Source organism: Guillardia theta, assembly GCF_000315625.1.
Source record: "Guillardia theta CCMP2712 unplaced genomic scaffold GUITHscaffold_82, whole genome shotgun sequence".
Taxonomy (NCBI): domain Eukaryota; class Cryptophyceae; order Pyrenomonadales; family Geminigeraceae; genus Guillardia; species Guillardia theta.
Window position 1 is genome coordinate 235819 of NW_005434592.1, and position 12388 is coordinate 248206.

A 12388-nucleotide genomic window follows, 5' to 3' on the forward strand; every position below is an offset into this window, starting at 1 on the left:
CCCCCCCCCCCCCCCCCCCCAACCACCCCCCACTTTTTTCCCACCAACCCCCCGCCGGTTGCCCGCAAAGGCTGGTTCCTTCCCTCTCAAATCCCCCCTCCCTCCCTAAATGGGCCCCACAACCCCCCCCCTTTTTTTTTTTTTTTTTTCCCACCGCCCCCCCCCCCTCTCCTCCATATCGTCCACCGCCACCACCACGACCTCCTCTTGTTTATATCGAGCGACTTCGCTGGTGAAATTTTCCTGACTACTTTGTACAGGCAAGCTACGAGATTCTAGCAACATGACAAGCATGGCTGCTTCTGCATTTATTGTACATGACTGTAAATGTGAAATATCAAGTCTAGGATGAGGAAGAGGAGGAGACAAGGCGAGAAAGACTTGAGTGGATGCGAACAAGGGAAGCGACCGCTAGCAGGAGGCGCTGGTGGTGATGGAAACTCCAGAGGTGTCGAGGCATGGCAGTGAGAGAGGTTGCTGTAGCTCTGCTGGACATCTGCAGAAAGTTAGCAGGAGGGTACGACGAGGAGGGCAGGACCTGTCGACGTTCTCCACTTTAGTGAAGGAGAACTCGAAACAGCAGGAGTGACCCTGAGCCGCGTCCTCCACCCGTGACGCCAGTGTGTTGGCCTCCCTCGCAAAGACTGAGTGCAGCAGTGTCATGTGAGGAGTGACCGGAAAGGGGCAGGGGCAGGAGAAGTGGAGGAGGAGAGTGAAGGACGAGGTACCCTGTAAGCCCATCGTGTCCAAAGTCCTAGTGAGGCGGAGCATCTGCTGGAACGTGGGGTTGTGCAGCTGGGGCGAGGGGCGTCAGAACCAGAAGTGCTGCGTGGGGCGATACCTCAATGACAATCTCTTGGATGTTGAGACCTGCAGGACAGTGAGACAGAGCAAGGGCAGAGCAGGAAGTAGGAAGGAGCAATCAGAATCAAGAGTAAGAACCCAGAAAAGCGAAGAGTGGTAGCAGCAGCAGCAGCAGCAGCAGCAGCAGCAGCAGCATCAGCAGCAGCAGCAGCGAGCAGCGAGCAGCAGCAGCGTCGTACCCTTGAGAGACTCTACGACTTCATACTCCTTCCCTTCGATGTCCATCTTTACAAAGTCGACCTGCGCCGCGTCACCTTCACCTCCCCCGGGCTCGCCTCACCCGACTGTGCCCGAGCTCTCTCATGATCGTCCTCATGGTTTTGATCTTTCCTCCCGCATCGTCCGCCGCTCCTGCCGTACCAGGAGCTCGGAGACTTCCCCTCCTCCTCCTCCTCCTCCTCCTCCACTTCCTTTTCTTGCAGCTAAAAGACTCCTCCTCATCCCCTTGGCCCCCTGCCCCTCGTCCTGCTCCTCCTCCTCTTCCCCCTTCCCATACTTTTCCTCCTCTCCCTCTCCGTCCTCGTCCCCCTGCCGTCAGGAGACGCAACCTCCTGCTCCTCCTGCTCCTCCTGCTCCTCCTCCCCTTGCCACTCCCTCACCGATCCCCACGTTGTGAATCTTCCAGTTGGGCCGCGCGTCGAAGATATGCTGGATGCGCTTGATGGGCTCGGGGTCGATCTCGAAGGCGTGCAGGAGGCAGCCAACCTCTAGCGTTGAGACATCAGAAGGAGGAACAGGAGGAGGAGGAGGAGGAGGAGGAGGAGGAGCAGGAGAAGGAGCAGGAGCAGAAGGAGAAGGAGAAGGAGAAGGAGAAGGAGAAGGAGAAGGGGAAGGGGAAGGGGATGGGGGCGGGGGGGAAGGGGAGGAGATCTCACTCTCTACCCCCAGCTCGAACGCCACGTCATCCCACGTCCCGAAGGAGTAGATGACGCAGGGAGGACGGAGCGTGTGCAGGCGGCAAGTCCACCTGGCGCCAGGAAGTCAAGTCGCTCCATGCCTTGCATGCTCTCTCCTACTTCCCTCCGTCGTAGAGCGGCCCCGCTCGCTGCATGGTGGGGCAGGAGAAGACTTCAGGGAAGAAGTACCAAACCTGGAAGAAACGTGAGCAGGAGCAGGAGCAGGAGCAGGAGCAGGAGCAGGAGCAGGAGCAGGAGCAGGAGCAGGAGCAGGAGCAGGAGCAGGAGCAGCAGGAGCAGCAGGAGCAGCAGGAGCAGCAGGAGCAGCAGCGGAAGGAGTAAGAGCAGGAGCAGCAGGAGCAGGAGCAGCAGGAGCAGGAGCAGGAGCAGGAGCAGGAGCAGGATGAGCACTGCAGTCAATCACCTTAGCAGGTTCGAACTGAAAAGGAACTTCTTTGAACATCCCTAGAGCGCTATCGTACCTGCATGGAGTTCAACGCCCGTCCTCTTCCTCTTGCTCCACCTCTTGCTCGGTTTCTCCGTCACGCTCAGTCCTCGCTCCAGCTCCTTGTACTTGCACTGCGTCCGCATGGCACAGTCCCTGCGCTGACAGAAGTGCGAGAGGAGGAGCGAGTTGTGCTGCGTCACTTGCGCCTAGAGGCGATGAATGTTCATGAGACTTGAATGGGGGGAGGAAGGGAGCGAGAGGGCGAGCGAGCGAGGGGAGCGAGGGGAGGGGAGGGAGGGGAGGGAGAGGAGGGGAACTTCTTACCTCTGTTCTCTTCGACGAGATCTCCTTAAGCTCTTTGTGCTCTTTAACCTTGTCCTGCAAGTTCTTCACCAGCCTCTCCAGTCGCTCCACCGTCGGCATCAAGCTCTCGTTTCTAGCAACCCCTGGGTCTGCATGCTCCAGCGTCGCCTCCTCCACGCGTCTGCTGCTCCTCCTCATCCTCGTCTGGACTAGGAGGGAGAGGAGAGGGAACAGCAGCAGTAGCGCCCACAGCGACAGCAGACGCCATCGTCCCCGCTGCCCCGCCCCACGCACCATACCCGCCCCCCTCCTACACCTGCCGTCTCCCCGACAATTTGCCCAGATTCCTTCCCCATGGCAACGAGGCTGCAGCGGCTGGAGGAGGCGGCGGCCGAGGACAAGGGAGGACGGGGCATCGGGCCCCTGCTGAGGGAGGGAGAGCTCGAGGAAGCGACGAGGAGCCTGCAGCATGTCAGGGCCGTCGCCATTCTCACAGGCTACCCATGTTGCTCCTCTTCCCCCCCCACTGAGACCGATGGCCCCCCTGGTGCCCTCGCCATCGCCCGCGCGCTCATGCGCATGGGGAAGAGAGTCATGCTGATGACGGACGAGATCAATCGTGAACCTATCGTGGCAGCAGAGGAGGAGGGGCGGAGGAGTTACGGGTGCGATCCAGTTCCGGTCCTCTCGTTCCCAGGAGGGAGCGTAAACGCGCAGGAGCTGGTGGAGTCGCTAGAGCTGGACTGCCTGATTGCCATAGAGAGAGCAGGGCCGGCGGAGGATGGAGGATACTACACTATGAGAGGAAGGGACATGTCGCTCTCGGTTCCCATCGCCAAGCTTGAGAGTCTGTTTGCATGCACGAGCAAGGACGGCAAATCGCTCGTGACTATCGTACCGCAGCATGTCAAGTGCTCCTCCTCTCACTCTGGGTTGGCAGGGTGTGGGAGACGGAGGCAACGAGGTCGGCATGGGCAAGCGCATCAAACTTGTTCGCGCGCATGTTCCGTTAGGGGACAAGATCGCATGCACAGTGAAGGTGAGGGAAAGGGTTCACGTTCGTGCTCAACGTTGTGCTGATGTTGTAACGTCAGGCGGACCACCTGATAGTTGCTGGAGTCTCCAACTGGGGAGGGTGGGCCCTTGCTCTTGCCCTCATGATCAGTCAGGTAGATTACCTTCCTGCCTCCCTCCTATCCCACCATAGTAACGAAACAACTCTCCTCCATCTCTCGCGCTCCCCCGACTCCCTCTCCTCCCGTCTCCCTCTCCCTCCCCCTCCCCCTTCTTTCCTGCTCCTCGTTCCCCTCCCCGTTGCCTTTCCCAGTTGCCTTCCCTGTCCTCGCCACTCCTTCCCTCCTCCCGGCGTTTCCCCTGCTGATTTTCTTCCAGCAATCTCACACGGACCCTCACGTTCTCAGCCTCGACGGCGAGAAGCGCATCCTGCAGGCGATGATCGCAGCTGGAGCTCGTGACGGGTGCGCCTGGTCCCTCCTGGTGCGAGCTCACTCCTTGTGCAGAGTCACGTCGAGCGACCAGCTCTCGGTGGACGGAATGCCGTGGGAGACGCATGAGGAACTCCTCAAGACGATGCTGAGCATAGCTAGCGATGAGGAAGAGATGAAGGATAGAGGAGGTTGAGAGCAGCAGGCAAGTTCGGGGAGGTATACAAGTGTACAGAAGAGAGAGGAATATACAGGGACGGAGATCAACAAGCGACTGAGCTGCTCGTTGAGTTTGTGCTTGCTTGTCGGCCCGTCTGACGAAGGTACGGGTCCTGCCATGTCATCATCAGCCAGCTGGGGTCGAAGTGGAGGGGGCAGACCTGGAAGATGGTGAGGACGTTGGGTCTATCCTGCTGCTTGTACGAGAGGCACTTGCGGATGAATTCCTTGGCCTTGTCCGACACCTTGGGCACGTCTTTGCCCTCAGGGAAGGAAACGCTTGTCGACTTGGTGATGGTCTGCCATGCTCGAATCAGGCCGGCCTGTCGCACCCAGCAAGACTTCACCTGGTCGCGCAGCATGTGATCCTGGGACATTCCATGCCCGAAGGGTTTTGTCCCGTAGAGCATCTGGTAGAAGATGACTCCAGCCGACCACACGTCAACCTTTGACGAGATCTTGGGGGGAGACGTTCCAACCTGCTCGCACATGTTTAAGATTGAGCGGCACGGCAGGGAGATGGCGGAGACCTCGAAGCATTCGGGAGGGAGATACCAGTAAGTTCCAGCTCCTTGAGAGGTCAGCTCGATCTCGTTGGAGTTTTCCGAGTGCTCTTCCATGACTTTGGATAGCCCGAAGTCAGAGATTTTCACCTCTCCTTTGTGAAAGAGGATGTTTCCAGGCTTTAGATCAAAATGAATGACCTGTGAGATAGTTCAACAGCGAGTTTGGCGGGAGAAACTCAAGAGGAGAGAGACTGGAAGGAGGAGATAGAGGACTTGGCATAGGGTGAAACAAAGCAAGGTATACGGAGAGGGACGCGAGGAAGACAAGAAGGAGTGGAGAAGAGGCGCAACCTTCTGTTTCTGCTCATTGAGATATTTCAGTCCTGCAAACACTTGCATGATGATGGAACGAGCCTCGCGCTCTGAAATTGTCTTTCTCTCCTTGAGCACCTGATCAAGTACTCGTCACAAGCAGATGCAACGCTCTACAGACAGACCTGCTCTAGATCGCCTTCGTCACAATGCTCAAGCACGGTGCAGAACCCATTGGTAGAGACTTCAAAGACATCTATCAATCGAACTATCCTTGGATGGCACAACTTTTTCTGAATCTCGTATTCTCTTGTAGCGTGCTTCATGTAATTCGTTCGCTTCTCTTCCTTCCATTGAGGATTCAATTCGTGGATTTTACATGCGACATCCCTCATTTCAACCAAATCGAAGGCCTTGTAAACTTCAGAGAAGCCACCTTTACCTGAAGATTGTGTCACTATCTCAATCACAACAGGCATAGATGTATCATGCCTAAAAGTTGTAGGAGCAAATATCGATTGTTGAGTAGAGGGAAATCGTTATAACGAGATCTTTGCCTATGAAAGAGTTATCATTGAGAGGGAGAAAGAAAGAAGATCTAGACTCACTGATCTTGAAATCTTTTGATTTCCCGAATGAGTGTGTTTTTCTCCCTGTCTAACTTGTCCTTTTCCTCCGAGAACATTTTTTCCTTGTCTTTGATCTTCTGGGCTCTCAATCTGAAAATCTCTTCTTGTTCTTGTTGCTCATCTGAAGGGACTGGGGGTGGATTCATTTGTCCAGCTGATTGATTTATAACTACAGAGCTTCGACATCGCTTCTGAAACGCTTTCTTGTCCTTTTCCAAACATTCTTTTTCGTGGTTCAGAGCCTCGATATTGCGCTGAAGCTCTTCCCATCTGTGAGATAGAAGTTCAGGTTCACTCTAGAAAAAAGGACGGACGGATCTTACGCGCTGCCGTACTCCCAATACTCTTGTACTGTCATGCCACTCCGCATGTACGAAACTCGTCCCACTCTCATCTGCTGTCAAGTCAAAGAAAGTCATACTATATGAACCACCAACAGTGTCAGTCGCCAGTCTTGACCCTGTCAGAGCACGCTCTTCACGTGCTGCTTTGATCAAAAGTCCTTTCATTACTTCTCGAACCTGAAGAGGCTGAATGAATTTGAAAAATATCATCAAAGCTGGATTTACCCGTTGGTCATGCTGCCTTCTCAGGGCTGCAGCATCTGCTATATCTTGTCTCGCTTGCGCAGCTGCTCTTTCTCTTGCTTCAGCCTCCAGCTGCGACACCATATCGATCAATGAATTTCAAATTGAATCCTATTTCACAAACCTCAGAAATGGCTGCTTTGCGTTTTTCTAGCTCTTGTTCTCTTTCTTTTAGCTCTCTAAACCTGCTCTCCATAGCTGACTCCCGTCTCTTGAGATCTCTTTCAAGATTCATCAGTTCCTTTTCTCTGCTAAGGATGTTGTCGGGAGCAATATTTGATTTGATGTCTGACACTGAATTGCCACCATCACGGCTATGGTCGGAGTGATTGCAGATCGATAGACCTGGAATGTCAACATCAAACAAGGAACCACCACCAAGCAGAGTTACCATTGTCCGACTTTGGTGCGAAAAAATGAGTGATGGTGCGAGAATTCTTCTCGAAACGATCTTCAGGAGATCTTGGTTCGTGATTATGCGACCTGTGTCGTTTGAGGTGGCCGTCCCTTCCATGACGGCCAGGCGTCGATCCTCTTCTCGATCCCCTCACATCATCTTGCCTTCGTTTTTGGCGACGATCGCAATCTGACGTGGTTCGACCTGTTTCCGATCCTCTGCTTGCTCCATCGTCGATTTCTGAATTCGGATACTTGTCGCTAGGAAAGATGTTTCTCTTGAATAGCTCTTTAGATGCACAGCTATCGCCGGATGCTTCTGAAGACTCTCTGGTATCTTCAAGTTCCTCAGCACTGAAGTGCTCACTATGAGCCGTGTTCTCATCGAGTGAAGGAGCTAAATTCAAGTTTCTCTCCGACTTCGTCTCACTAGTGGGATTCTTCTTTTCTTCCATGTTCTCATAGTTATCCGATTTCGCTGACTTCACGTTAATTGGCGAAAGAACAGATGCCCGGTTGGGATCGGGTGACGTCGGAGCACCCGGGACATAAGTGAAGGATCCTGCTGGGCCAGATATTCCATCTTTGCTTCCATCATTTCCAAATCCAACAACCTAGATGAGAAGGCATCAAAGAAGTTCTTGGATCTCTGCAGGAGGAGGACGAGGACGAGGAGGACGAGGACGAGGACGAGGAGAAGGAGGACGAGGACGAGGAGAAGGAGGAGGAGGAGGACGAGGAGGACGAGGACGAGGACGAGGACGAGGACGAGGAGGAGGTGAACTAGACTCACAGTTTCTACCACGTTCGATGCGCCTGAGCTCGTTAGCCTTGCTTCCAGCACTTTCCTCTTATCTTCCGGCACAACCGAAAGCACATCTGGCAAGAAGTAGAATTACAAACAAGGAGAGTGCATGAATCATGTATACCTGTTGTTGGAGCATTGCAAGACGATGTGCATGATTGATTGCTTTGGTCAAGAGTCAAGGTGAACTTGGGGAAAGAAACGAATCCATTCGGCCCATTACTCTCAGTTTCAGTTCTCGACCTCGAGTCGCCCTTGGAGACCGTAGCGGGTGTAAGCGGCTGTCTTTGATCGTTCATAACTTCATGAGTTTGCTGCAACCTGGCATCTGGACTTAGCCGATCAAGAAAATCAAACAGTAAGAATGAAATTTGAAGCCATGGGTGGACGAATGGAAACAAACAAGGAGAATGACGGGCAGCAAGCAGCATGCAGGTGTTCAGAATTTAGTAAGACCATGTTGCTACAACAAGATGCAAATGGGAAAGATGAGCACAAGACAGCCATCCAAAGGATCGACTGTAATCCCATCCTGCAAACAGCGCATTCGGCAATCGCGGTTCGAACATGCTCTTCCTTGCAGACAAGTTACATATGAAGAAGAAGACGATGATGGCACTGAAGATCAGAGCTCTGAGAAGGGGGAGAGGAGGGAGGAGAGGAGGAGGACGGAGCCAATGAAAGGTAAGAATGCCGCTCTTGTTGGCACGGGCTTGGCGGGAAGGACAGAATCGAAGATTAGGAATTCGGGGGTAGGGTAGGATAACGTAGGGTAGGGGTGGGGATGAGATCTCACCGGTATGTGAAAGTCACTAAAGGGGTATGGTGTATTTTCTAGATCGTGGAATGCTAAGTGAAGGGGTGGGGTACCCATGTAAGTCTTCAGGGAGAAGGAAGCAGAAAGGTTGCTGGGGGTGGGTGATGTACATTGAGGGTGAGGGGTTGCCAACAAAGGAAATTGAAACTTCTTATAGGCTAAAGTTTCATGTTTGGAGCAACTCAAAGTTCAAAACTTTCAAACTTCAGCGATCCATGCCCGCCTCGGATTCATAGGATATGGACATGCATGGGCTGGCGGCGAAGATCAAGGGGTCAGAGAATGTCGGGAGAAGTCACACAGTCTATGAAGGTGAGGAAAACAAGAACAAGATAGATCGTCGCCATCGCTATCACCAAGATGATGATGAGGAGGAGGAGGAGGAGGAGGAGGAGGAGGAGGAGGAGGAGGAGGAGTATTAGGAGGAGTATCAGGAGGCGGAAGACGAGGAGTATCATGCATATAATCAAGGGCGAAAGGAAAGTTGGAGTCATCAGGAGATCAAGGTTGATCGGATCAGTCAGAGCTTAAGAGGAGTTGGCGAGAGAAACCAATGTTAGAGGGGAACAAGGTGGCAGCGAGATGGGAGGGTCGAGGAACAGATATTCAAATACAGATGAACTGCACCGATATGATACAACTTCAGAATACCCGTACTTAAACAACATGCAGAGATGATAAGGGACTGCTGTGATTCAGATTTCATAGGGCTGTACAGTGATAGAAGATGTAGATGTAGAACAGAAGTGAAACTGTCAGATTCAGGTGTTCGAAGGGAGGAGAGAGGTTTTGTGCCGTCTCTGCGAGCTAAGCCCATGGCAGTCTCATGCTCCGCTGGAGTCGTTCGTTGGGAAGTGCGCAAACGTGGGTCTATGTCGATTCTTCTTCTCATTCAATGATGAATTGATCAATTTCACAACCTGCAGGATTTTCAGATTTCGTAAAGCTTCATCTTGCGCTGAAGAACAAGCAGACGGTATTGCATGAAGTAGACAAGGCAACTATGCGTTAGATGACATGCGCCAGGTGACAGCTAATCTGCCACCGAAACAACTGTTCGGCAAACTCTCTGGAGCGGTGAGCAGTGAGTGAGGTGGTCTCGAGATGAAAGAGCCGCAGGTTATTAAGCGGAGGCAGGAGGGACTAGACAAGTACCTGGAGGTGCTCCTGAAGGAAGTAGAACCAGCTCAAGTTTGCCTCTCCCTTGGACAGGGAGCAGCTATACTGACTTGGGTCCAGTTGAACATGATCTACTCCTTCCTGCAAGTGCCTCAAACCTTGTTGAGCTCGATGCAAGGAAACATCTCCTCTGCAACGGGCGGCGATGTGGACAGCACAGGCCATAGCTCCAAGACAGAATCGGTCGCCCCGTCTCAGATAAAAGAGATGTCCTCTGACGCGTCCTTGTACAGCTTCCTGTTCCTATGGCCTCAAACTCCGACGATGCCGCGAATCGTGAAATCGTAGATCAGGTTGGAGATGCTGGTTTTCTGGAAAGGGAGGGTTCAGGGGTTTGAGTATCTTCTTTGCAGATCTCGGACTTGATGATCGACGTGTTTCAGGTAAGACAATGGTAGGTGTTTTGAAGAAGCACAAGAGTTAGATAGCGGCAGATGCCTCTGCCTGCAAAGGGAATGGATTACGAGATGAGATGCAAGAAATACAGGTTTGCAAGCCTTGCCTGTGATGACAATCTGGTCAATGATCGAATGATTCTAACAGGACGATGGTAGAGAAAGTTCCCTGGCCTCTAGAGCACGGAGAGGATCTTTCGCGTTATCTTCTCCGTAAGATCGTCTTATCATCGATTTCCTTCTGATGTGTTGGTGGGTCAGGTGCAATCGACCCCTCAAACTTGCCTGCCCCAACGATGAATGTATGATGCTCCCTTGTTCATCTTTGTGTGATTGATTTTGTTTTATGCCAGAACGTGAAATCGAAAGAAGAATCGATGAGATTGTTGAGGGAAGCCACGTCCGAATCAAGCATTTTTTTTATGAACTGAAAAGATTATCAAAACTATGTAAATCAGATCAAAAATGGTACTTGATTTTCTTTGATGATGATATGATAGAGTGCTTGAGCGGTCGAAAATCCGGTATGTAAATAAGCAAAGGAAGGCTTTCAAATGCTCTCATCCAGTCGAATCAAGTTCAAGAAAGGGTGCACTAAGGGGTGGGAAGGAAAGGGTTCGTTTGGCTTTTGATTTTATAGTAAAACAACTCGATTTATAATACAGCTACAGAAGCATGAAATACATGGCAAAGATAAGCTCGGATTTGAGATGAATCAAGAGCAGAAGCTCGCCAGCCACCACAACATACACAAACAAACACACACACACACACACTTTTGTCCCTCAATTCACGACAATGACTTCATCCTCTTCCTCACGCATGGAAGTCAAACTGGAGATGACAGCAAAGTCGACAGAATCTCCAATAAACACGCAAGCTTTCATCATGCCTTCGTCGCAAACAACACACGATAAGGTATCCTTGTTCAGGTTCCTCAAGTAAGCCTCGTGCATCTGATCACATTCATAGCTCGAACTGGAGTACTTTGAGTTTGTGTTGAGCCCGACAAAGGCAGCAATACTGCTCTCTGCTGCGCTTGCCATGAAACTGCCTCCCGCTTTCTCTCTGCGGCTGTTTGTCTTGTTGCCTATGAGAGTCATTGCTGTCTGCGATGGCGAGGAGATGGAAGACAACGATAACGATGATGATGATGATGACGACGACGACGACGACGACGACGACGAGCGAGAGCACGAGGAGAGGCAGGAGCAGGCTGGTAGATCTGAGTACAAGGCAATGTCGTATGGCAAGCCAACAACAAGATGCGACTGAATGACCCGCTGGCTCTTGATCGCCTCCACTAACGACGGGTTCACAAGGTGCGAGAGGGCATTGTCGGCGCTCGGGAGAACTCTGGTGGAGACGATGGTGAGTTTGTCCAAGAGCTTCATGGTGTGTTCGTCCAAAAGCTTGTATTCTGTCATCTCACACACAACATGAAAATTGATTGTCATTGTCACCCTCCTGACCTCGAGGAATCCCTTCAGGTACACAAAGTCTGCAATCCATTCACCATTGTGCAGTCGGAGGGTTTTGGATTGGTTGGTGCAACCAAGTGCAACGATCTTTCTGCAACCAAACGCCAGTGTGGTCTCAATCTCTGTGCTGTCAGCCAAAATCTCGCTCGCAAACGCCATGATGTATTCGCCAAGCTCACCATACCTTGACAGTGAGTGGGAACCCTCCTCAGTCCAGAGCAGATGCGAAATGCAGCCTCTTCCTCTGAAGCGTGTGCTGCATGTGACTTGAAAGTTTTCGACGTCGCCGTCGTGTACAATGCAGATGCCATACTTTCCCACATCGTCGTTTGATTTCAGATTCTCGACGTGAGGAGTCTTGTCCCGTGGGAGGACCTCAGTGTACATCCTTCTGATCATCCTCTCGGTCAGCCCAGATGCTTCTCTGGTCTTCCTCGAGCTAAGGTTCTTGTCTTGATGCTCCATGTTGTGATCGTACTCAAGTTTCCTCCACGTCTCCCTGATCTCTTCTTCTTCCAACTTGCTGAGCTTCCTGCTCTCTGCTGGGGCAACAGCATGATGAAAAGCTTGCCTACGTTCAAGGTGCTTCTCGGCATTGTTCTGATGATAGATCCGACCTCCGTGCTGCATGCTCTTCGGCATCTCTCTCCAGCTCTCCCCGCCTTCCCCGCTCTCTTGTGATAGTCCAGCCATGAACTCAAGGTTTCCCACAAACCTGGGGAATCCGTTTGTACCTCCAAGATTATACACTAAAATCATAATGATTATTGCAAATATATATAATTACTACACAAAAACATATAATTCTTCAATATCTTGGGGAATTGTTGTATAATGAGATGCAGCTAGGAACAGTTACAATTGTAACGGTGAATTATTCCACCACCCCTACCCCTGGATTCATGCCACAAACCTCTACACTAAATGGGACCCAATACCACCCCATAATGCTATGGCTAAATGACCCGTACTCTACTTTACCTTGTTCTTTACCCCCTCTTTGTTAACAAAAAGTACCCTGGTCACCCGATCTGTACTCTACCACCCCACCACCTATTTTAATGGGCCATAGCAGTACCCCTACCCCCATCTAAGCAACCCCCTTT

At 51.8% G+C, this 12388-nt stretch overlaps 5 protein-coding genes across 5 annotated transcripts; 2 read left to right on the top strand and 3 right to left on the bottom strand.

Annotated features, from left to right (window-relative positions):
• Nucleotides 1-275: 275 nt before the first annotated feature.
• GUITHDRAFT_154654 (hypothetical protein) lies at nt 276-2817 on the bottom strand. Its single transcript, XM_005825604.1, has 12 exons — nt 2533-2817; nt 2284-2414; nt 2185-2242; nt 1881-1954; nt 1740-1831; nt 1464-1571; nt 1145-1215; nt 1044-1104; nt 842-870; nt 729-795; nt 539-644; nt 276-496 (listed from the first exon to the last, which is right to left on the bottom strand). The coding sequence occupies exons 1-12, from the start codon at nt 2806-2808 to the stop codon at nt 412-414; spliced, it is 1158 nt and encodes a 385-aa protein (XP_005825661.1). The 5' UTR covers nt 2809-2817; the 3' UTR covers nt 276-411.
• A 48-nt stretch (nt 2818-2865) lies between these two features.
• On the top strand, nt 2866-4152 carry GUITHDRAFT_115230 (hypothetical protein; the record flags this gene model as incomplete). The annotated part of the gene is made up of 5 exons (XM_005825605.1): nt 2866-3405; nt 3452-3550; nt 3606-3680; nt 3904-3989; nt 4032-4152. The coding sequence occupies 5 exons, from the start codon at nt 2866-2868 to the stop codon at nt 4150-4152; spliced, it is 921 nt and encodes a 306-aa protein (XP_005825662.1).
• Nucleotides 4153-4219: 67 nt separating this feature from the next.
• Nucleotides 4220-6016, bottom strand: GUITHDRAFT_76984 (hypothetical protein; the record flags this gene model as incomplete). Its single annotated transcript, XM_005825606.1, has 7 exons — nt 4220-4474; nt 4523-4654; nt 4706-4879; nt 5033-5131; nt 5179-5485; nt 5602-5892; nt 5946-6016. 7 exons carry the CDS (start codon nt 6014-6016, stop codon nt 4220-4222), a joined length of 1329 nt encoding a protein of 442 aa, XP_005825663.1.
• A 2450-nt stretch (nt 6017-8466) lies between these two features.
• On the top strand, nt 8467-10232 carry GUITHDRAFT_115232 (hypothetical protein; the record flags this gene model as incomplete). Its single annotated transcript, XM_005825607.1, has 11 exons — nt 8467-8539; nt 9154-9203; nt 9254-9304; nt 9347-9403; nt 9467-9589; nt 9640-9699; nt 9760-9789; nt 9841-9893; nt 9950-10014; nt 10063-10103; nt 10155-10232. The coding sequence occupies 11 exons, from the start codon at nt 8467-8469 to the stop codon at nt 10230-10232; spliced, it is 681 nt and encodes a 226-aa protein (XP_005825664.1).
• A 354-nt stretch (nt 10233-10586) lies between these two features.
• On the bottom strand, nt 10587-11975 carry GUITHDRAFT_115233 (hypothetical protein; the record flags this gene model as incomplete). The annotated part of the gene is made up of 1 exon (XM_005825608.1): nt 10587-11975. The coding sequence occupies one exon, from the start codon at nt 11973-11975 to the stop codon at nt 10587-10589; it is 1389 nt and encodes a 462-aa protein (XP_005825665.1).
• Nucleotides 11976-12388: the final 413 nt, after the last annotated feature.

Excerpts from the sequence above, each read along its gene's own strand:
- GUITHDRAFT_154654 (XM_005825604.1), bottom strand. The coding sequence starts at position 2,808 with ATGGTGCGTGGGGCGGGGCAGCGGGGACGATGGCGTCTGCTGTCGCTG. Across the intron at positions 2,415-2,532 it reads TCTCGTCGAAGAGAACAGAG|GCGCAAGTGACGCAGCACAA; the intron begins GTAAGAAGTTCC and ends CATCGCCTCTAG. Across the intron at positions 871-1,043 it reads AGTCGTAGAGTCTCTCAAGG|GTCTCAACATCCAAGAGATT; the intron begins GTACGACGCTGC and ends ACTGTCCTGCAG.